The sequence below is a fragment of the Chinchilla lanigera genome, unplaced genomic scaffold (assembly GCF_000276665.1).
Source record: "Chinchilla lanigera isolate Chin_1 unplaced genomic scaffold, ChiLan1.0 scaffold00018, whole genome shotgun sequence".
Classification (NCBI taxonomy): Eukaryota; Metazoa; Chordata; class Mammalia; order Rodentia; family Chinchillidae; genus Chinchilla; species Chinchilla lanigera.
Genome location: NW_004955419.1, coordinates 18,048,435 through 18,073,144, shown reverse-complemented (window position 1 = coordinate 18,073,144; position 24,710 = coordinate 18,048,435). Strand labels below are relative to the sequence as shown.

Below are 24,710 nucleotides of genomic sequence, written 5' to 3'. Positions count from 1 at the left end.
CAAAGATCTGCCCCCTGCTCCATACTCACAGCGTAATGTCAGACAAGACACTGTACTCTCAACACAGATGTTCCCACTACTGAGTACATAAACATAACCCACAATGATGCAAAGAACACATACCTTCTGCGACTTTTCAGCTACCATGATGACCAAATCAAAGTCATAGGTCCCAAGAGAATGATCATATAATTCATTAACATCTACCAGAAGAAGCAAATACTTCAAGGCCTCTTCTGCACTCACAGCATCAGGAACAGATGGACCACTCTCTGTTGGTGTTCAAGGAAACAAAACAGAATGATTTGAAGGAAAAGACCTCAAAAGACCTCAAAAGGCAAAGTAACAGATCTGACAGAACTTGACACCAGATCAATATATACTTTTGACTTTTTCATACAGGCTTCATAGGGCACCACTCAAACACCTGATACAGGCCTTAACATGGCAACCAAAGGGTTGCATCCTAACTGTGTAACGTGGCAATGACACAGTAATGTCACCTGCAGAGGACCAGTGATGATGAAGACCGTATTAAACATTCCGGGAGCAGGTCTCTACCTTGTAGCTCGTGTACCTTCTGCAGCACGACTTCCAGTTCGGGGGTAGTTTTCTTCACGTGAGACGTGAGTATTGATAGGCAGTACCTGAGGTAGCAAGTGAAGAGCAGCAGAATGAGAAGGGTAAGCTGGGGAAGGACAACTATCTGCTTCTGTTATTTCGAAGATGCCAAGAATGGCAGCACCCATACTTGTGAGGGTTGATGCTCTCCATGGCTGTTCTCATTGCATCACAGATAAGGTCAAGTTTTTTCCTGGCAGGATCCATGGACAGCTGGGCACTGCTGGTAACTGGAGCAGGGTACATGGTCTTTGTGACATCTTCTTCCCTAAGAAAACAAGTGTATATGAAAAAGTGTCATGAACTAGGTATGTGGCCCAGTGATCAAACTACTCCAAGTACCTAACAAGATGATGAGATAAAATAAGCAATAATAATTTCAGAAATACAGCATTCACGATTTTCTTTAAGAAATTTATTTAAGAAGATAAATGGAATGCTTTGCTGTACAATACTGAACGCATCTTTTCATGTCAGGGATCTGTGTTAGACATGCAAGTCTTTGGAAAACTCCCTGAACTTTTGAAGAGTTTAAAAACAAAAAAATATGAGAGCGAAACATGCCCACAAAAGACTTGTATAATAATATTCATAAACGGTTTACTCATATTAATCCCAATAGGGGTGCAATCAAGGTGTCTAGTAATCAAGGAATAAATAAGCAAATGGTAGTATATACACAGTGGCATATTACTAAGCAATAAAAGAACAAACTAGTGATTCGTGTAAAAGCACGGATGAACCTCAAGACAACTGGCTGGGTGAAAGCAGTTTTATTTACCCAAGAGTAAATACTGTATAACTCTATTTACATATAATTCTTCAATAGGCAAAACTGGTCCAGGGATATAGCTCAGCAGCACAGCGTCTGCCTGGCAAGCAAAGTCCTGAGTTCAATTCCCAGTACCACAAAACAACAGGCAAAACTGACCCACAGTAAAAAACTCACAACAGTACTTACCTAAGGGATGAGACATAGGCACTAAATGAAGAGGAATTTAAGGGAACTTGATAGAAACGAAATGCTCTCTAACTTAATGGGTGACTTATACATTTCACTACAGACACATTTGCCCCAAACAAAGAAAAGCCCAAACTAGTCTGTACACAAAGAATATACTTGGATTAAAGCCATGGAAGGTGAAATCTTGGGAGATTAAGTAGACTGATGTTTATAACTTACTCTGACATTTGTATAAAACAGATGGGTGGGTGGACAAATTATAAATGGTGATAAAGCACACATAGGAAAATCTGAACTGGAAATTTAGGGTCATAAGACAGGATATTTCCTAGATAATTCTTCCAATTTTTCCATATGTTAAAATATTTAACAAATTGGAAAAAAAAAATCAATGCAGATAAAGACATCATTTGATCTCAATCTCCTAAGTGAAACAGTTTTAAATGAATAGCTAAAAATCAAGGTGAATTATAACTTTGAATGACAGATTTTAAAGTCATAGCTTTAAATAGGCTGTTTTTAAAAGGAATAACAAAACATCTAGCATCAAAGAGTTACAATGATTTTTTTTCAAATGAGCAGAATTTCTCTAGTTATTTATATTTGATTTCCTTTAAGACAAAATTTATGAATTATCAAAATACTTACTTTAACTCTGTGAAAAATAAATTAATGTGATTTACAGAATCTATCTGTCTAATGAAGGTTTCCACGTTTTCAAGAAACACCTACCAAAAAAAGACAAAATATTTTGGTTGGGATCATATCAGTTGAAGTACAAAGTAAGCTAGAGTAAGTATTAGATTTTAAAAATTACCTTAGGGCTATGGTCATAAATCAGGTTGAGATTAATTCTCAGTTTTCTCATGCATTCGAATGCTTCTTTAAACATCAGCCTGTGAGGAGGCAGAATAGGTGAAAAGGGTATTTCACAAAAACTATGTTCCCTGGGCCCAGCATATTTTCACCACAAACCACTTATAATCCAGAAAATCATCGGATAACTAAGGTCTACTGTTTTAACAAAATATTAATGGAGACCTTTCTAATACAAAGTTTGCTCCAAACAGACTCAGAATTTTGATCCCTTCTTTTACAACAGTAACCTGGGCTTTTCTGGGTCACAGATTCCTCTGCAAATCTTTTGAAAGCTATGGGTAAATATATACAGTTTGCTGTATAATTTCCCTGGTTCACAGACCGCCTACAGTCCATTTGGGTCCTCTTTAGTTAAGCCCTCCTTTATATGATGAGCTTCATGATTCTTTCTGCTAGGAGTACCTACTACAACATATAGTATTAAAGTAAAATAGTAAGTGTCTGAGAATGACGTTATCTGTAATAAAAGTTTTTTGGACTGGTAAGCTGTAAACATTACATTAACTATATTAACAACTATTAATAGTTATATATTAATTTAATTATAATAATCATATACTTGCTGTCTTCAAGTTAACTGGTTGTATACATGGCACTTACTTGTCCAACCACTTCCGAATCTGAGCTAAAACCAGGGCTCGATGATGAACGACTTCTAAATTCCCCCTTGGCATCTTAACAAGAAATAAATCAAAACAACAGCATTTTCAATTAAGAGGAAAAAATCTGAATAGCAAGACACATAATTTTATTAACTCTTTATTAAGAACTACCACAATGCTGCACAAGCAATAAATACTCTTGTAGCAGAATCTAGTTGTACTCAATGTTTATCTACCTTTCAAGAAAAGCTTCCTTTTGAGCCTTACTAGTCAGAGCCTTTATCAACACTGCTTTGTATAAACCTCACAAACAACCTGGCAGGAAAAGTTTATAATAAATGATTTAAAGGATAAAGCCTAAAATAAAATCTAAAAGAACTCTGTTTGGTAGTGAGTGAATGACAATCACAAAGGCTGAAAAATCAGCTTACCTGTAATATAAGCTTTGCGTCCTGGGGCACAACTGTGACAATCCGTGAACCCCTCTCCACCTTCCGCAGAACTTCACCATTAGCCACATGACTGCTGCACAGGCCTGCCTGTAATGCTAAAAACACCAATGGCTAAGCCCTGAAAATTATGACAAGCCACTCTCCATTAACCATAGATGAAAAGGCACACATTAACTGCCAGGTTCCTATGCTCTGCCACTCAAGCTCAAAATTATTAGCCCCTTTGATGAACAATCTCACTCCTGAACTTGCCCTCTCTCTTACAGAGACATCCTACACAAATTCTCAAACAATTTGGAAGAACAGGAGTGTCAGGGAAGTTTCTCTACCTCACACCATTACCACTACTTTATAATCATATCAATAGAAGAAAGAGCCTGCTTCCAAGTTAGTAACAAAGAAAATAAGGGCACTTTTTAAAACAAAAACACACAGACACGGTGGCATGCAATGAAAGAAAAATGGAAGCCAATATCCTACAAACCATAGATAAAGTCCAAAAGAACAACGGAGAGTGGGCATAATGAAAGATTATAACCCAAGATTAGAGCATAGTGCCAGTTTGGGATCTACATGGTAACCCAAAATAAAATATTAGATCAGTTATGTAATAAGTATGCATAAAAATTTTTGTCTAATTTTAGGACATGTTATGTAAGGAAAGAATTCCATGTCTGGAAATCTTCACTAACTGGTACAGAATGATTTAACTGAGATATTATATTAAGGGTACAGACTAAGTAAATGAAACCTAAACATTTTCTCCAGCCTGTAACTCCATGGCAAAAAGTCAAAGTAGGTAAAGGAATTAAGTCTTCAAGACTCCAAACAGCAAAAGACATTGGAAGAGGGGCTATCTCCATTTGTACACTGCAAACTTACATTTAAATGAAGTATCTCTCAAGGAAAAGCACTGGCAGGTATGAGAATGGGTTGTCAACAATAAAAACTCATCATATAGTGTGAATGACGTGATATTTGATGCAACCTGCAATAAGGCAAAAGAGGTAAGGGAGATGCTCGCTGTATTATGCAGCCTAAACAGTGAAAAGGATCCTACATCCAATCAAGCCCTGATACCTCAGTGTCACTGATGAAAAAGCGACATCTATCAGTCAGGCCAAGGACATGTTCCTGCAAAGAAACAAAATACAAATTAAATGCAATTTGGTTTCAAACTAGTGAAATCTAATTTCTTTAGTACAGTTCTATTGCCCTATGACTCTCATCGAAGTCCTCCTAATACTGAATGTGGATACCCAAGACAGACTGGTCCAATATACAATGGAGTATGATGCCACCCAGTACATCAGCAAGTCCTGCTATTTCCATCTTCTATACTGATCCTGACTACATCTCCCGTCCTAAGTCACTGATTTTCTATGTTGATCTGGCATTCAACTCTCACGCCTCTCCCATCTACTTCTCTGGGCAGCCAAAGCATCTATCAATCATGAAGCAGAATACAAGACTCTGCTGATGGAGAATCATAACTAACTTTCTGTTGCTCAGGTCCAGCCACCCTACCTCCATTGAGTTGTCTGAATAAGATGAGCTCTTTCTAAGCTCAAGATGTTTCTAATTCCTTCCCCTAGGAACATTCTTTCTAGGGACAGCTTTCTTCCTTACCTTGCAGCACATACATCACTGCCTCACAGAGGTTTCCTACACCACCAAAAGATTCCCGTCTTCTCAGCTACTTTTCTATAACTGCTCCAAACATTTCATTATTCTCTTGCATTATACCGTATTAATTTCCTTCATCCCATCAGAGGGAATAATTTTACCTATGTTGATAGCAGAGGATTAACTCAGTTGTTTTAACTTATAACCACTGTATCCTACTACTCAAACAATCTAGTATTTGTTGAATGGCAACCTACTAAATATTCTTTTTGAGTTGACATCTGTTGTCCTAAAAAGCTATTTAGTAAAATTAATTTTGAATATTCTGCTAAACTTGGGATAAAGTCTGCCAATCATATACATCATCTTATTTAATTCTCACAAATCCTGAAGGAAACACACTGATTTTCTCAGAGATGAAGAAAGTGTGAATCAAGAAAGTGAGATAACTTCCTACTATTGCCTTGGGATTTACTGGAGACAACATCCAACTCCGACGCCCATACTCTTTCCACCTAATAACATCAGCCACTGGATAACTATGTCAAGTGATAAAGTTTCCAGCCTTGTTTCCACTTACCTCTCCTCCAATCACGGCCAATTCAGTCTGTGTGCATGGATAAGGAAATCGAACAGGAAATCCACCAAGGCTCTTCCATGGTTCAACAGCCAAAGAAGCTGACTCTGCAAGATTGGCAGATTTCGTTTACAAAGAGCCGACTCTTTTTTAAAAAAATAAAACTGTTGATACCAATACTTTCTAAAATACTTAACACGCAAAGTTACATCACTTGCCAAGTGTATTTTAGAAAGTCACTGGGATACTGTGTTTATCATAAGAGTGAAGATACTTGCCAATACTACTCTGCACCTTAGAGTTTCCAGAGTAATGACAAGGCTTAGCCAACAGGATGAGGGAGTAACTCAGTAGTAAAGCACTCGCTGGGCTCAATTCCCAGCACCGAGGAAAAAATAAATAAATAAAAAGACCTGACAAGATGCCGCTATGATACGGCCAGGTACAAGATACCCACAGGCACATGTTTTCAGGAAGTAAGTATTTCCTAAGAGCTGGGTACGTTGTCCTAGGACTCTGACACTCACCCCAAAGGCACTTAAGTATCTGGCCGTCAGCCAGCTGCAATGCCACTGACTTGGTCTTGGAACTGCAACACAGACTGATTACAATCCCATCCACTGTCACAGATGAGCTACAGGAAGTTTAAAAGGGGGCGGGGAAATAAAGACACTTTCAATATGAGAGACATTTCACTAATTTTGCAAAACAGAAAAAATATATATATACACACATATATACTCTGAGTACTTTAAAGATGATAATACTCAAGATATTAACTATTGCTCCTCTCCTATTATTTTTTATGAAATGTGTTTTTCCATAGAATAAATATTTAAAATTGCCTTTTGGTGCTCCCGCCAATTTCAATACAACATAGTCTGCCAAAAAAATGTATACATCAGAAAAAGAAAAATTTGTATAAATACTTTAATACTAAATTTATTGAGATATCATGAAGTTAATACAAGTTACCTTTGGCCTCTACAATTACAAGAGATCCTCAAAGCGGTGGCCAATAGCTTCCATACATTTATTAGTACAGTGAATTGCTAAAGTGTGTATTCATTTTTTGGCAGTTTCTGTACAGATACCCATATATGCACATACAATACGAAGTGTACACACATGTAGATACAGACAGACAGATGGAGAGATGAATTACTGTTAAGTCCAAGCCCAGTTAAAGCAGTTACTTGTTATAGAACACTATTTCCCACAAAGCCGAGAAGCTGTCTACACTGTAAAGTCATTATTCCTATTTTGGCAGCAACTTACTACAACTTAATGCCTTCAGTAGACATTGCATGGTACCAATACCATTTTCTAAAAAAATATAAGCTGCATGAGTAAGTGATATATGGAAAAATGGACACCTCAATTTCTCTACTGCTATCAGAATCATTCAAGGAAAACTGTACCAATGGTAAGAGGGGAATCTGTTATTGCTATTACATTTTTTTCCTCAGTCAATGAACAAAGAGAATTTAAATTTCTTAAAGGAAAAGGTAATTATAAAAGCAAATGATAGCAATGCTAACATTTAATTCAAAGAGGTTTTAAATAAATACAAAAAAAGAAAAATTGTAACCATGGTTAATTTCTGTAAATGCCTCAAATTTTGTGAGGATAAATTACTTGTCAAGAGGTTAAAAGAAGAAACTCTCAAGCTACAGTAGCTGAGATTAGATACCCCTTCATCTGTATTACCTCAAGCACGTTATCTAGCTGCTCTGTGCCTTAGTTCTGTATATAAAATGAGGGTGGGCACTCAGAGAATATACTTCAAAGAGGTACTGTGAGAAATACGTAAGTTAATATGGGTAAAGTGTTCAGAAGATTATAGCTACAATAAATGTGAGCTATTGATAGCTATAAACTGAGGAACATTCTATTCCTTAAAGACATACTTTATTTTACATGAACAAAACAGTTCTTGAGAAACACAAATCAAAGTAACAAAAAAATACTGTAAGTGATGTTACTGCCAAAGCAGATGACTACATCTAGGTTTTCCTTTGACAAGGTAATGATAAAGAATTTCAAATCTGAAGAGTAGAAACTTAGGTAATTTAAACATTTCTAATATAAGTTGTTCTGCTTTTCAAAAAGCTGGTCAATTCTGAGTGTTTATATACATCAAAATGAAACACGAGTCAAAGATGAGGAGTTAATAACTGCATTATAATGTGTCTTATGTATATAATAAGGAAAGATTCCTGATTTTGTCAACAAGGGTTGTCTAAATATAAATCTAACCAGTAAAGCTTTAATCACAAATGAATCTGGGAATTATGTACACGACTAAACTGCCACGTCTTGACTCTGCAATCCAGAGGTGTTTGGAGAATTAGCCAAAAAACGCTATCAACTGCACTACATGGTTTGTAAGATACAAGAGCATTTATTAAATGACAGAAGTTATATAAATATAATAAAGATGCAGTCAGGACAATTTTAGGTTCAAGCAACAGTGAGATTTCAGCAAAGAAAAATGGAGTAGCTTTTCTTAGTGGCAAATTCACTCAAGTGCCAAACAGGACGTACAGAAAAAGAGGTAGAAAAAGAGGTCAGATGAAGCATTTTGACATCACTAACATATATAAAACATTTGTCTCTGAATTCATATTTGCATTAGCACATGAGAATTAGCCACTCTTACAACTAAAAGTTACTAAAATCAATTGAAAGACCTAACAATACCTGCTCTGTGTGGACACATGATGAATTAAAGTATTTAACAACAAAAACAGACATGTGCACCAAAGGAACAGAACAGAGGACCAGAAATAACCCCAGGCACATTCAGCTATTTGATCTTTGACAAAGAGGCCAAAAATAGAGGAAAGAGCCTCTTTAATAAATAGTGTTGAGAAAACCAAATATCCACAAACAGGAGATTGAGCCTAGACCCACATATCTCACCATGTACTGGGCTAAAAAAAAGTGGATCAAAGATCTAAACGTTAAAACAGAAACAATCTGTGGGAAGATAAAATAGGTAAAACTCTTGAAGACATAGGTGTAGGCAAGGACTTTCTGAACAGAACCCTAATGGTACAAGAAATAGCACCAAAAATCAACAAATGTGATTATGTGAAATTAAAAAGCTTCTGAAATTAAAAAGCTTCTGAACAAAGAAAGCTAACAGAGTGAAAAGATCATGGACAGAATGGGTCAAACAACTCTGCAAGCTATTCCTCAGACAGAGGACTAACATCCAGGATACACAGAGCTCAAAGAAATTAGAGCACCAAAATAAAAGACGCACTCAAAAAATGGGCAAGTGGGGCTGGGGATTTAGCTCAGCAGCAAAGCGCCTGCCTGGCAAGCGCAAGGTCATGAGTTCGGTTCCCGGTACCAGAGAAAAACCAAAAAAATAAATAAATAAATAAAAAATGGGCAAGTGAAATGAATAGACATTTCTCAGAAAAAGTACCAGTGGTCAATAAATACATGAAAAAATATTCAAAATCACTGGTCATTAGAGAAGTGCAAACTAAAACTAAACCGAGTTTTCCATTTTATTCCAAGAAGAATGGCTACCATCAAGATATCAAACAATAACAAAAGCTGGCAAACCTGTGGCAGCAAAAAGGAACTCTCCTACACTGTTTGTGGGAATGAAAAATAGTACAACTGCACACTATGGAAATCAGAATAGAGATTCCTGAAAAAACTAAAACTAGAAATTCCATTGGAACCAGGTATTCCCCTTCTAAGTATCTTCCTGAAAGAGTTAAACACATCACATTACAGTGATACATGCATATTCATGTTTTTAGCAGCACAATTTATAATAGCTAAATGTTGGAAGCAGCCTATATGTCCATCAACAGATGAATGGATAAAGAAAATATATTATTTCTACACAGTGGAGTACTACTCTGCCATAAAAAAGAAAAAATATGATCATTCATAGGTAAATGGATGCACCTTGAGACTTTAATAATCTAAGTAAAATAAATCAGACATGTAAGCTTAAATATCATATAGTTTCAGTTATATGTGAAGCCCAAGATATAAAGAGCAAAATAAAAGGATAATAGGAAGTAAGGAAAGCTTTTTCAAATAGGAAGGAGAATAAGAGATAGAGAAAGGGGGAAAAAAAGGAAGGGAAAGATTTCAAAAAAAACTGCAAAAAATGGAGACAGAACTTTGCAAATGCAAATGGGTCAGAGAGACAGAAGGAGCAGAGAAGCTGAGGAGTGGCTGGAGACAGAAAATGAACTGAGGTGTGTTACAGACATGTAACAGCTCCCCAGGATAAATGTAATCATTATGTATTGCAAACATGTACTGTGCTAACAAAAAAACCTAAAAAAATAAAAAAGATGGAAGAAATAAGGCACTTGGGATGTCTTAAATATATTTTGCTTCATCTGTTGGTACCTGTCCCACTTTTCATTACTCCTTGATGTAATTTTGGTCTATTATTTTGATATAACTCAACAGACCTAAACCGCTTACAACATATGTCTAACATGAAAGCTACTGCTCAACTTTGCTCTCAAAAACAAAATTTTAAAAAACCGTATGCTCATAAAAGACTAAAGCATAACTTCATGTGTTTACTGAATATGTGGGACAGAGCAGACCGCTTTACCTGATGATAAGCTGTCCTTGCTCCTCAGCCGACTCAGAAGGGGCTATGGTCAAATGGTGAACAGCAGACTGTGAGCTGAACTGACTGTGGCTTACAGCCAGGAAACTGTCTTCTTCGATCCAGGTGAGAAAGGTGAGCTTCAGCGGGTTTACTTCTTGATCTTCACTACTGTCAAACTGAATTCTGTTTTAAATGTTTAAAAAAAGAAAACAAGACCTAAATAAAACTTTAAAATCACTGAACCTTTAAAATCTTTCCTGAAGAAAGAATGAACCACCTAGAACATGCTCATCTCCTAGTTACCTGAAGAAACAAAACCTGAGCTAAATACTAGACAAATCCAAAAATAATGTGTGTCTGCCTAAAGATTCTCTCTTTGTATTTATTTTAAATTAAGTTGCTCATGGCCTGAGGTCTTTTCAGGAAAGTGTACGAGGAAATTGTCCCGTGCTTCCCACTGTCACCACTTACCCGCATTCAAACCTGATGCCAATGAAACGGGCCCTTTCCTAAGGGCCTAACACCAAAGAGACCGACTAGTCTGGCAGATGGTTTGTGTATCCACTGCCTTCTTTAGGGAGCATTTACCTACCAGGGTACTGTTTTTCTCACCTCACGTATGAACCCATACAGGCTACTTCCTGCCTTTCATATCCAATGACAAATCCTCAGCTCCCACCATCATCTTCCTAGTCAACCAGCTCTTCCCAAACCTGATCTCTCTACAGAGTGTTCTCTAAACAGAATCATCCCCACCTCTGTTCTCACCAATACTCTCACGCAGTCCTGTCCAATCCCAAACCAATCCTTTCCACAAGGATCAAGGTAAGTATTCACGTCATTCCTGAAATCTTCTCTGAATGACTTATTTTCTAAATTTTTTAAAAAATAAAACTATTTTCTAAGGCTCATATTTTCTAATTTGCCTTATATTTTACCATCAAGTTTGTGCTAAAGTTTGCATCTGGACTGTTCCCCAAAGGCCCATGAGTTAAAGGGCCCCCAGCCCATAGAACTATTGGGAGGTGGTGGATCTCTTAAGAGGTGGAGCTTATTGGGTGATCTTAGGTCACTGGGATAATGTCCCTGAAGAGGACTTTGGCGCCCTGGTCCCTTCCTCTTCCACCTGGCCATAAGGTGAACATACCTCCTCCACTATGGGCTAATGCCATGATGTACCGTGCTGCCACAGCCCAAAGTAATGGGGCCAACTGAATATGGACTGAAATTCACCTCCCAGACTGTGAGCCAAAATAAACCCTTCTTCTCTGTAAGCCGACTTATGTCAGGTATTTGTTAATGTGATGGAAAGCTAACACACTGTAAGAACAAATAAGCAAGTAGGTATTCTTTTGAAAGTATTAAATATTATATAATCAGCCCGCAAAGCACACAGGCTGTGTACCTACATATTTATTTAATTCTGTTATTTGCTACACTAGACTATTTCTATTAATTTACTAATAGACACCCTCAGTAGGCAGAGTAGCTCAGTAATTAAGAACATAGACTTACCAAACAGAATAGAGTCAAATCTTGGATTCTGTAGTTATTAAGTTCACAACCTTGATCGAGTAACCTATCCTCTAACTTTGTTTTTTATGTGTAAGCACTCAATGGCTTCTGGATCATTTTGCAAATACCCACTTGTCTGTAATACTATTTTAATGAAAAACATGAAGATTTGTCTGAGAACTTCAAAATACAAGTCCAAAGCCAAACTAAGTCATTCATGTATAAGCATATGCATCTATACTTACGTAAGAGGACACAATTCTGCCTATAATCTTTACCTCTGTCTTTCCTGCGTGATTTTCTCTGCAGAGCCAAGGACTGTTGCAGCTGGGGAGTGGATTCTGACTAGCTTATGACTCCCATTTCCTTGCCACCCACTTGAATAGAGAGCACTCAGATAAACCAAGGAGCCTCCTCAATCGGGATGGAAAACCAGGGCCTGGCTGCTGTACCTACTTTTTGTTCCACTCAGCAACAGGCAGAGAAAATCAGGTGGTTGACTTTAGAAAAAAGGCTGACTCTGTTCCCATAGGGCCAAAATAATTAAGAACCTACGTGTATGTCTTTTCCAAATGAGGTGTTCTAAGAGGAACTTTAAATCCATTTCCACCCACAGCTCCCAGGTTCACTGTGGGGTCCATACTTGGACTATCACCTAGAAAATAAGAACGCAAATATTACCACTGTGAACTGTAAATCATTGTCCTGATACTAAGTGGATGGAGGTCCTGAAATTAAGAAAATAGCCACATGTCAACCTCTTTCTTAAATCTCTGTATATCTTTGAGGCTTAACCAAAACCTGTGCCCTGGTACTACCAGGTCAGGCAAATCTTTACCAATAAAGGCCACACCAACAAGGCCAGGTGAAGGGCCTACCTTCTTATTAAGTGTTATTTCTTCCTCTGCTCTACAACCATCTCTCAGTTATCTCAATCCTCTTCAATCTTTAGCACTCGTTTAAAAGATTTTTCTTTCCACTTTTGATCCAGTGTATTCACAGTGGGCAAGGCAATTCTTTAAAAAATTCTGTCATATGGGGTACTATAATCCCAGCTACCCAGGGGGTGGAGGCAGGAGATGTAAAATTTGAGGTGAGCCTGGGATACTTAGTGGGAACTCAGACCTTATCTCAAAATAAAAAACAAAACGGGCCAGGGATGTCACTCAGTGGTACGGTACCTCTCTAGCATACACAAGCCCTTGGTTACAATCCTCTGTACCAAAACCAAACAAGAATTAGTCAGGACACCGCACTTCTCTGTTCCAAGCCCTCTAGAGGCTTTCTAGCTCACCCAGAGTGAACGCCTTCAAGGCCCTGTAAAAGCTCTTCCCTGTCAGCTCTAAGACCCCAGCCACCAATCTCTCTGCATTTTCTCTGCTGCAGCCACCATGAATTCCTGGCTGTTTTGTAAATACAACAGACAACTTGATAGTTACTTTTTACTCTGTTCCGAATGGTCCCGCCCTACATGTTCACATGGCTCACACTCTGATTCTCACCAGGTCTCTGCTTAAACACTGTATTCACGGAGAGGCCTTCCCTGATCTACCTAGATATAAAAGCCATGTTCCCCTACTAGGTCCTCATCTGCAAGCTCTCCCTGTATCGTATCTTACTTAACTTTTCCCCACAGCACCTAACAAATGATTCATTATGTTCTCTTGATAATGAATACATTATCATTATTTCTAAATAAGCTATTTCTGAAAGTTTAAGAATTGTAATAGCAAATTAAAACTCAGAGAAACTGATACTGTATCTAAATAGGATTCATGTACAGTAGGCTACTGACTTAGCAGAAAAGCTGACGTAAAAGCAGGGAATGTTAGTATGAATTATTTTAATTATTCTCCCTCAGCAGCTGCCTAGGCTTTTCTGACTAAAAATTCCAAAGACATTTCAAACAAGGCTATCATTTCCATATGCCAATTTACTTTATGACATGATCACAAAGCTCACAGATAAAAAATTTCTGGTATTCCAGTACATTAAGAAAGCAAAAGGAACTAAGCAATAGGACTATGAAAAGACAACTCAAGTAGGAACTGGAGCTCCTGTGTTAGGTTCTTACCTGTTCTTGCTCAAGCACAGGGAAAACCCTCTGGCACTGTGTGGTCTCACCCACAAAGTAGGGAAAGCCATCTCTGACATGGTTTCAGCAGTAGTATTAGACCAATCAAAATCTTGTAAAGTAACGAAAACAGTAAAGCACATCAAAGATGTAACAAGATCCTATGTTATTTCCAGGGCTGAATGTTATTAAGTAACTGACCCTTCAAATTCAGTAAGGCAAAAGGAAATGCTTATAAACTAGAGCAGGATTCAGAAAAAACAAAATAATGCAAGCCAATTAAATGTCATCATAGCCAGGTGTGGTGGCGCACACCTGTAATCCCAGCACTTGGGAGGCTGAGGGTGGAGGATCATTGCAAGTTTGAGACTAGCCTGGGCTAGAATGCGAGCTCAAGGCCAGCATGAACTGCACAGGGAGACCCTGCATCAAAAAGACTAAATAAATAAATAAATAAATAAATGCCATAATACTGAAAACAATTCCAGACTTCAAAAATTTTTGAAATACTTAAAAAACAAACTGCAATTTGCTTTTGTGTAGAAGTACAATGGAATTAATTCAGAACATCTTAAAAACTATTTTAACATACCGCATTTATACACAGAAATCTGGTTACTGGCATCTAGGACAGCAAGATCGTTACTTTTCGTAGAGTGCGCAGAGAATGTGACTTGATTCACTGGATGTGGAAGCAGCAGGTAGTACGTGCACATGGGAGGTGGAATCACAGTCTGCCGGAAGACTGTCACCAACACCTTATCTGCACATGAAACAGAAAAAAATTTAGACGTCTAATGTGTAACATAGGCACAATAAATCCCCAACTTATGAGCAAGTTCCATTCTGGGAGAACATTCATAAGTCGGTTTCATTAAGTCCAACAAAGTCAATCTTATATACCTCTGACACAAACATACAATGTAAAGCATAAAAAACAAAACACACAAAGATATAGTAAGTCCCTGACTGTACTGTACTACTACACACTATCACACTGTACAGTAAGCACACAGCAGCACAACTGTGACAACACTCAGCAGAAACGTGACATACTCTGAGTATTTGCTCGCATCTACAAATGTTCTTAATTTGAGGTCCGTTTGTCTCTGTGAAAGACTGCAACTTGAGTGTTTGTATGTTGGGGATTTACTGTACCTAAATGTCACTGTACTGTTGAATAGTAATGATGGCAGAAAACATAAACTAATTCTTGAAAATAAGTTCTGGTATTTTTCTTATGAATAAGCTTAAAAATAGTATGGAGAGAGAAGGAAGTGTCACAGACAATTTATCTGGCTACTGTCACTGCCAGGCCTACAGTGGTCCATATGAGAACTTGGAAGTTTTAGGTGCAAAAAGGCCAAGAGATCAGAGCTCTGGTTTTAAACCTTGTCCTGTGGCCAACACAGACTAAAGCAAGGGAATCTATACTTTGAAAATTCCTTTTTTTATTTTTTTGAGAGAGGTCTTGCTCTGTAATTCACATTGACCTTAAAACACACTATGCAGCACCCCCAGGTTGGCCTTGAACTCAAAGCAATCCTCCTGCCTCAGCCTCCCAAGTGCTGGGATCACAGTATGCACCATCAAACCCAGCCAATACTTTAAAAATGTTTAAAGGACTTTCCTATGTGTGGATTTGATAACAGGACAGAATTAAGTTCATTATACAGAACAGATGATTGCAAAATCAGTATTACGAACACTACGTAAAACTGGAGTTACCATAACAACTCATATTATGAACTTAGAAGCAAGAGTCCTATATGCTATCAGCATAAGTAAACTATTTGGGTGACTATTGAACTCACCAATCCAGTGTGCCCCCTCCCACAAAAGAATCCCTCACCTAATCTTGAAACACTAACCAATTCAGATTTCTATAAAATAAACTGAAGATACCAGAGAGATAGTTTCAAGTGTTTATATGAAGAAACAAAGCATTGTCAGTGGAGGGTTACAAGGGTCAATGTAAGTCTGTCAGGGCAGAGACAAAGCTAACATAGCCAAACCAACAAGACTTTACTGCTGACTTCTCTATAAAAGAGCAAAGTTTTCAGTCTTCAGAGGCCAGAGGAGTAAATACATGAAGGCCATGGAGATAGGGGGCACTATGTTCTCAGGAGAATGTATGTCCCACCTGTCATTCCCAGTCAGTCAGAAACAAAACAAATAAGCAAAAATACACCAAACAATTAAAACACAGATTTCCCCACTATTCTTGTTAAATACCTATACTTGTTAAATAAATATTTAACACAGCAACTTATTTCCCCAGCAACTTACTTCCATCAATGACAGCCACATTTGCCAAGTCACTTGAATGATCTCCTGAGCTCCGGTCAGTCGTCCAGTGCCAGTCGTAGCAGAGGTAATGCCACCCCTGACAGAGAACATGCAGTCGGTATGGGATCACTGGGTCCCACGTCAGAGACACAATCCTGCTCTTCACAGTGGTACTGAAGGACAGACTTTGTTTGAGATACCAGTGATAGTTTCCAACAGTCCAGAGCTGAACTACAGAGAAAACAAAAGCAAGGTCTTCAGAGGTCAGGCCAACTGTATACACTTGCTAATGGATGTAGCAGCAATTTTGTCTTTTTTCAAATAATCTATCCTGCTTGGCCTCTTAAAATAATAATGTAATAATGATAATAACAACAATAGTAATAGTTAGAAGATAGTTTTCCTGGACATAAACCTCCAAGCATCAGTAACTTCAGAAATATATGTTTTTTACCTCTACATTCAAACTTTATGATCATGAAAGGAAGCTGCTAGAGCAAGGCCAGGTTTTAGTAGGTTTTCTTCGTGAGTGTTCAGAAAAAACTTGACAGTCAGACTGTGAGTACAGTCATGCATTATTTAACAAAAGGTATACATTCTGTAGAACACATCATTAGTTTTTATTGTTGTATGAGAATCATAAAGTATACTTACACCAAACAGATGGTTACAATGTCCTGGGTAACATAATCTTACGGGACAACCACTGAATATATGGTCTGTGCATGACTAAAATATCATTATGTGGTATATAACTGCTCTAACACTCAAGATCTGGACTAGCATCACCATGTTGAATTAGTCTTCCAGTTGCTTTTCTTCAAGATACCAGGCTATGTGGTATTAACCATGATTCAGCTGCCCAAAGAAGATTAGCATACATGCAAGGATCCTTTTTAATATGTATTGAAAGAACAAAATCTTATATGTGAAAACCAAGTTTTATTAAATGATGATACACACAAATTAAAATCATAGTAATATCCCTGCTCAATGATTCTAACTTCATGATCACAACAAATAAACCAAGCTATAACAATACTTCTATGTAGTCATGAGTTGGTAAATTAAACTGCAGGCTCATACTCCATGACGACAGAAGTTGTGCTTGTTCTTATGCAATATTTTATCCTTAGTACAACACAGTGCCATCCCTTGACATACTACTTACTGAGTCATTCTTAACTGTGGGTCTATGTTAAAATTACTATGATTTATGCTTACTTTATGTTACTATGATTTAAAATTACTATGATTTAATTTTATTACTAAAATTTTAACATAAATTACTATTTATGTTAAAATTAATTTTACCTATTAAAATTAAACATTTTTATGTTTTAATTTTGCAAGCCCCTGGGTTCAATTCCCAAAGGCATCAAAGAGAACTGATGGATTAATTACTGATATATAGCTCCTAACCTAGCACACTGAATCTAAGTCTTAAATGAAGCCTCAAAAAATAAATAAATAAATAAATAAAAAATAAAATGAAGCCTCAGTATCAATATTTTTCTAAAGGTGCAGCCAGGATTGAGAACTATTATGCTGAATGAATCAGTAAATATCTTGGTAACATTCCAGTTAAAAGGTTCTACTCATTAGAATTTGAAAGTCACTTAGAAAATACCATTAAGATTTATAAACAGAAATATTGAATATATTACAGTTGACAATAATGAGAAATTAAATGCCTAACACGAAGAGATACAATAAACTGGCACAAAAGATTATACAACAATTCAAAACAATGCAGATGTACATCTGAAATGAAAATATGCATGTCATATATTGTCGAAGTAAGTTACAAGCTGTGTTATATACATATACCAACTCCCCATGAATGCAACCATTATGTACTATAGACATAACTAATAAAAATTTTTAAAATAAAAAGTTTTAAAAAGCAAGTTATGAGCATGCATTATTATGTATACTTTTAACAAAAATGAGATCACAGCTATACTAATATACACATAAGACTAGAAAATAATAGTCTTTTAATAGTGATAAAAAAATAGTGATTACTAATGTTATGGTTTATGCTTATACGTCCTCCCAAAGCCTCATGTAGTCACAGGTGGGGCTTTTCAGAGGTGGCCCGGTATACAATGTGTGATGCTGGGATTAAGAGTGTGTGACAACTCAATTAGTCCGCTGACTGGATTGGCATAGTTTGGGTATGGATAATGGAAAGGCCCCCCTTGGGCGTGGGTGGCACCACCCAAAAGCTGGGTTGCCTGGAAGGAATAAAAGGGAGAGAGATAAGCTGCTACTGCTTCATGACTGCTGCTTGCTACCTTGCTGCCTTCTGCCTGCCATGAACTGTTTCTCCTCTGTGATGCCCTCTGCCATGTCACCTTGACTTGGAGTCAGACAACTATGAACTGAAACCTCTACAAACTGTGAGCTACAATAAACCTTTCCTCCTTTAACTTTGGGTGTCAGGTATTTTGTCTCAGTGACAAAAGTAACTAAGACAACTGAGTATTTGATTACAGGAATTTTTCCTTTTTTACTTTCCAATGTTTTAATAACATATTTAATACTTAAAACATACTTACACATTTAAAAAAGCTTTAAGAAAGACTCTTAGCCCAACCTAAATCCCTTCATTTCCACAATATTTCTTTGGCAAGCATTCTGATTGTCTCCATAAACACCATCCAAGAAGAAAAAAGCACTAATGACTTGCAATGGTTAATTTCAAGTCAGCTTGGCTAGCCTATGGTGCCTTGTTCAAGCACTAGTGCAGATGTCGCTGTGAAGGTATTTTATAGATGTGACTAACATAGTTGATTTTAAAAGAAGGGATTCTGCTTTAAAACTGTAACATAAAAATCCCACCTGGGTTTCCAGCCAGGTAGCTTGCCCTATGAATTTCACACTTGACATCTGCTTCAAGTGCATATACATCTTTCTGACCAGCTCCCACAAATATCCTACTGGTTCTGTTTCTCTACAGACCCTTGACTGATACAGGGCTGAATCCATACATGATCAAACCCATCCACTCCTCCATCTGCATCTACCCCTTTCGGCTTCTTTGAATGTACTAAGGAACTAAATAAAAGGGATGAAGGAAATCCCACACTCTTCTATTTTCAAATACATTTTATGAAGCACAAGCCAAGGTATTACAGCTGTCTTACCATAGGTTTTCAAAGCAGAATTTTCTTCCCTCTGAAGGTCTTCTAGCCAAACAGCAAGCACAGAGGAATCTGCATTCCAGAGCAAATTATTTACCTAATAGGGAAAAAAGTCATTTGGGAAAAAAGCCATTGATCTTTAGCTAGGTAATGACATGAAAATCTCTAATATAGTTGAATTTCCTGCTCTCATAAACCAAATAATCCCACACTACTTGAACTGATCCACAGGTATATTAATCTAGAGAGTTGTTAAATCTTTGAAATGTCATCATATATAAAAGACTTAAAAATGTATTATGTGTAAGGATTAAAAGACACCTAAGAAACTTTCCTTCTAAATGCAAAGAAACATTTTTATACATTCATGGAATTTGAATACCCACTGGGTTTTACATAGTACTAAAGTATGGTATAATAACGGAATCATAGTTTTGTAAGGAAAAATGTTCTTAACTGTTCAAATTTTACATAATTAAAGATTATCATTTGATAAATTTCCACTTCAGCAGGATTTCAATGGTATTCAAGCTGCTTCAGTTTTAAACATTCAAAATGAAAAATGTCTTGATCACTGAAAAAAATATAGTTGTCAAAATAAACAATAAAAACTAGTATTTTTATGTCCTTTATGTCCTTTATTTTACCTACAATGGTGAAGAAATGCCATTTCTTATCTACAAAAATCAACAAAAAACAATTCTCCTTTACTTAAGAAAAATAGGCAGTTAAAAAGGCCACCACTTTACTATCTATTCTGACACATGTATTTACACACCCACATCAAATATATACCTCTACAGCTGAGGACAGTCTTCTAACACTGATGGCAAACGACTCAGACTCCTACCTTAACTTCATCCTTGAAGAAGGGAAGCATAAAGTGACCATGAAGAAGTCCATTTTTCTCAAAAAACACAACATCCTGCTGATTTGGTTTATCTTGTGTAGATGCAATCAAACTGCCTGAGGGTCTGAAAGCAAACTCAGTGTTAAAACATCCAAAAGCTTGTCTGACTGATTGAAGAACAAAGTGAAATTTGGAAAAGATTTTTTTTCCAGCAACCATAAATTAATAAATAAACTAGTTTTTTTGAGCCAGGCATGGTGGCGCACACCTGTAACCCCAGCACTCGTGAGGCTGAGGCAGAAGGATCATTGTGAGTTCGAGACCAGCCTGGGCTACAAAGTGAGCTCAAGGCCAGCTTGAACTGCATAGCGAGACCCTGTTTCAAAAAGACTAAATAAACAAACAAACAAACAAATGGTGTTCTGAGGAATGTCCACACTGATTTCCACAGTGGTTATACCAGTACATTCCCACCAACAGTACAGAACGGGTTCCTTTTTCCTTACAGCCCTGCCAGCATTTGTTATTGGTTGAGTTTTTGATGATAGCCATTCTTTCTGGGGTGAGATGGAGTCTCAGTGTTATTTGCGTTTCTCAATGACCAACCTGTATCTTTTTTTTCTCCTTAAAATTAAAAATAAAAAATCTTCACCCAAGCAAATTTTAAGCCCCACATATCTCCTCTTTCTTGGCAAGCTGTTCATCTACGCTGGAGCTGTACCTGCTCACAGAAAAGGGTGCCTTTTCCTAATTTGTGCAAAGTCTCCACTTGCCCACAAAACCTTACAGGCTTAAATGGCACTTGGAGGACATGTTTTAAAACCAGTGAATTTTTTAAACAATCCTAAGTATAACACCCTAAAAATCATGATTTCTCCTTCAATTATTATAAACAAAAATTCTGTATTCAGGCAGGTACCTTTTTCGGTCTTTTTGAGACAGGGTTTTGCTATGACATTCAGGCTGGTCTTCAACTCACTTCGTAGCCCAGGCTGGCCTCAAACTCACAGTGATTCCCCCTGCCTCTGCCTCCCAAGTGCTGGGATTACAGCACGGGCCACATCTGGCCTGTGTCTACAATTTTAATTCAAACACATTTCTCCTTTTCCTCTGTCATTTGATGCCACTCAAATACTAGGGGAAAGTAAGATGACTGAAACCCAAAGACCTAGTAGTTTTGCATGCACCAGATGCTAAGACAGGAGGTATTTCTTTATCTGTACAGCCACACATGATAGCAGAGTAGTGATGTGCCTGCCACAGGCACCCCGGGCCAAGAGCTGAATGGATGGAGTGATTCCGAATCCCCTAAGTTCCTCAGGAGGCAGATGCTCTGCAGTAAGAATTTGTATAGAGGATGAAAGCTCTTGTCCTAGTTTTCACATAAGTTCCATTTGTCCTACAGAGCCACACAGACTAGGACTTCCTGCATAAGCACCCTTTTCTATTTTCCACAATGGCTTCATAGAGGCTCTGACTATACCCCTAACCTTTGAAGAATTAAGAATGCAAAAGATTTGAGACCTTAGAGTGATGAGAACTGTGAAGAAGACCAGAAGCTACAATTCAAATTGAAGTCATATTCCAGAAAAGGAAAGAAAGAAGGGAGAGAAAGAGAGAGGGAAGGAGACAGCCAAATGAAGCAAAGTAAACATCCTGCGTTATATAAACTTCCAAATTCAATAGTACCACAACTGCTGCCCCTCCTTCTTCCAAGATATTCTCCAAAGAAGTCCCAAGGCCTCCTCTCTCACTTACTTCCAGGCCAGGGCTGGTCCCAGTCCTGCCACAGGCTCACTGGTTGAATGCAAAGCGAACTCCCGGTTCCACACTCTGACCTTGCGAGCCCCTGTGGAGGGGGTGAATCAAATGCACTTATGACATATATTGTGAAGTCACAGCTTTTCAAGCACTTTCCTTATAAATAAAATTGTCATGAATTTACAAAGTCAACCAGATTAATCTTGTTAAAAATTTTATTCACGAAATGAGAGGCTAGACCAGAGGACCAGTAAGGACTTGTAATTCTTAACTCTAAATTCATTTATCATTTAAAGTAACACATCTTTACCTCCTCTGAGTAATTAATACTCTACTTAGAGCAAAAAAACCAACCAACCAAACGAACAAAATACAAACAAAAAAAAACTCTGCAGAACCTTAACCTGGTTTTTAAAAATTGTAATTACAATTTATTTTCATACCTGTTTCTGGACAAACAACACTCACAGCAAAAAACTGTCCATCGCCACGCCAGGTAACTTGTATTCTGTGGTCATCCCAGGGTAAAGCAAATTCAAGCTAAAGAGAGAAAGAAATACTACTATTACTTGGGAGACCTTAAGTGGCCCAGAATCAAACAAACCTCAGCCACTAAATATACAGCTTTTTAATGAAGCAAATGAAGTTGAACCTATCTAGAAAACCAGTTTCATAAAGAATGCTGAGGAACTCTATCTGGAAGAGCTCTTATAGCCAGAAATCACCAAGAAAAAAGAATGTCAAACAAACAAAAGTCTTTCTTTGGCATAAAAGAGCTACAGATCTAGGTATTAAAAATACTGAGCTAAGGAAATTATCTGGCAATTATATAAGGAAATAAACACTCTGTTCACTTAAATTTAACAGAATGGTTTGGTGTCATTATTGTTTAAGCTTCAGAAGGCACAGCAGTGTAAAGATGGGAGAGCTGGGCATGACAGTGCACACCAGTAATCTCAGCACTTTCGGAGGTTAAAGTAGGAGAATCACAAGTTCAAGACCAGCCTGGTTAACTTAACAAGACCCTGGCTCAAAATAAAAGTCCTGGCGATATAGCTCAGTGTGCAGGAGGAGATGAGAGGAAGGTGAATGTGGAAGCGCTACAGAAATAGTAAGCAAGAGCAAACAAGGATGAAAACATTCTGCATTCCACAAACCAGGAGAAATAAAGCTTTCCAGTACCTTTCACATCACAATCTGGGGGCCTTGAAGGACAGCAGCCAACTCTACAGGTGGAACACGAATAGCCACCTGAGAATCCCAGTGACAAGGATAAGCAAAATGCTGCTAGTTCTAGTTTGCGTAATAAGGAATACACAGGAAGCCTAACAAGATTCATTCTCAATGAAACTGCTCTACAGTATACAACACAAACTTCTACAAGTGAAGGGTTAAGGGTTGAAATTGGTTGTATCAAATATACTTGGAAGTAATAAAATATGCAAATGGCAAGCAGGGTATTACAAATTCATCTGTCCTAGAAGGGCAGTTTATGGAAATTTCTACATGTAGTTGTGCTTCCACTTGTTTACAAACCTCTGTATGAGCCCTACTTCCTCATTCTCTCACCTACATCTGTTCTTAATAAATCCCACACCTCTTCCTTCACAGTGCATCCTAAGCTAAACCACTTTTTACCACGTCTCCATTCTCCCCTTAAGTCACAAATGGTTTACTGAAAAACTGTCCCACATATTCCTCAGCCCAGTGAACATAACAGCCAGAACAAGCCACTGAAAAAATGAATCAGATTTGTTGCTTTGTGAAAATCCTCCAATGAAGCCCTGTGTCAACTGGAGTAAAACAGGAGTACCACTGAGCTACAGGTAAACCACCTTATCACTGACTTCATACCCTATCATTCTCCCTTCCCCAAGTATACAATGGCCTCCTTTCCATTCCCTCAACACCCAAGAAACAAATGACTTTCAGGTTGTTAGTCCTGGCTATTCCCTCTAGCTGGAATGCTCCTCCTTGGCTATACACAGAGCTCACTCTCTCATTTCCTCTGGGTTCATAATCAGACAGCACCTTCTTAGTGTGCCCATCCCTGACTTGCCGCATCTGTGTAGTCTGGCACTCTTTGTCCTGGTTTACCTTCCTCCATGGCATTTTTCACTACCTGGAATATTATACTTTGACATTATTTTAATGTTGCACATGCAAATAGAATGCACATTCTATTGTGGCAGGGATTCTGTTCCCTGCTATGTATTCAGTACCTCTAACAAAGCCTGACACAGGTAGGTACTCAATATAATGCTTTTAATTGAATCAATGATCAATCTTCTTTTTTTTAATTTTTGCTGTTCTGAAACAGTCTCACCGAATAGCCCCAGCTAGCCTCAAACTTGCAGCAATTCTCCTCCCTCAGCCTCCCAAGTGCTGGAATTACAAGCACACCAGCCCTGGCTAATTTTAGGAGAGAGTAGTTAAACAACATACAATGCAACCTCCAAATTCAGTGTTAGAGGGCACTAGAAGAGCACAGACAGACAATAATCTGAGTGTTGGAGTCATACAACTAAACCATTCCCATCAGCACTTGCATTTGACTAATTCACAGACATACTGCTTTGGAGATATAGTTTCACAACACTCCACACTCCCACCTCATCTACCAGAGTAGCTGTAACTATAAGGCAAGTGCCATAGCACCTGGCATAATCTATGGACTTCTGTTTTGTTTTCTGAAGGTAACTGAACTGCCAAACCAAGACCAAGCTCTGGAAAGCCTTTAGGAAA

At 37.8% G+C, this 24,710-nt stretch overlaps 1 protein-coding gene across 2 annotated transcripts in view; it reads right to left on the bottom strand.

Moving 5' to 3' along the window:
- Ikbkap (inhibitor of kappa light polypeptide gene enhancer in B-cells, kinase complex-associated protein) overlaps positions 1 to 24,710 on the bottom strand; it is a 62,485-nt gene that overhangs the window by 24,537 nt on the left and 13,238 nt on the right. For both annotated transcript variants that reach the window (XM_005382757.2, XM_013513174.1), the window contains 19 exons: positions 22,409 to 22,505; positions 21,963 to 22,053; positions 20,205 to 20,328; positions 19,358 to 19,451; positions 16,206 to 16,436; positions 14,509 to 14,679; positions 12,398 to 12,497; positions 10,328 to 10,510; positions 6,249 to 6,355; positions 5,725 to 5,828; positions 4,599 to 4,652; positions 4,401 to 4,506; positions 3,498 to 3,613; positions 3,065 to 3,138; positions 2,403 to 2,481; positions 2,234 to 2,313; positions 752 to 889; positions 562 to 647; positions 124 to 272 (listed from right to left, as the gene is read on the bottom strand). In XM_005382757.2, the coding sequence (XP_005382814.1) occupies positions 124 to 272; positions 562 to 647; positions 752 to 889; positions 2,234 to 2,313; positions 2,403 to 2,481; positions 3,065 to 3,138; positions 3,498 to 3,613; positions 4,401 to 4,506; positions 4,599 to 4,652; positions 5,725 to 5,828; positions 6,249 to 6,355; positions 10,328 to 10,510; positions 12,398 to 12,497; positions 14,509 to 14,679; positions 16,206 to 16,436; positions 19,358 to 19,451; positions 20,205 to 20,328; positions 21,963 to 22,053; positions 22,409 to 22,505 (2,184 nt within the window). The remainder of the gene's footprint in view (positions 1 to 123; positions 273 to 561; positions 648 to 751; positions 890 to 2,233; positions 2,314 to 2,402; positions 2,482 to 3,064; positions 3,139 to 3,497; positions 3,614 to 4,400; positions 4,507 to 4,598; positions 4,653 to 5,724; positions 5,829 to 6,248; positions 6,356 to 10,327; positions 10,511 to 12,397; positions 12,498 to 14,508; positions 14,680 to 16,205; positions 16,437 to 19,357; positions 19,452 to 20,204; positions 20,329 to 21,962; positions 22,054 to 22,408; positions 22,506 to 24,710) is intronic.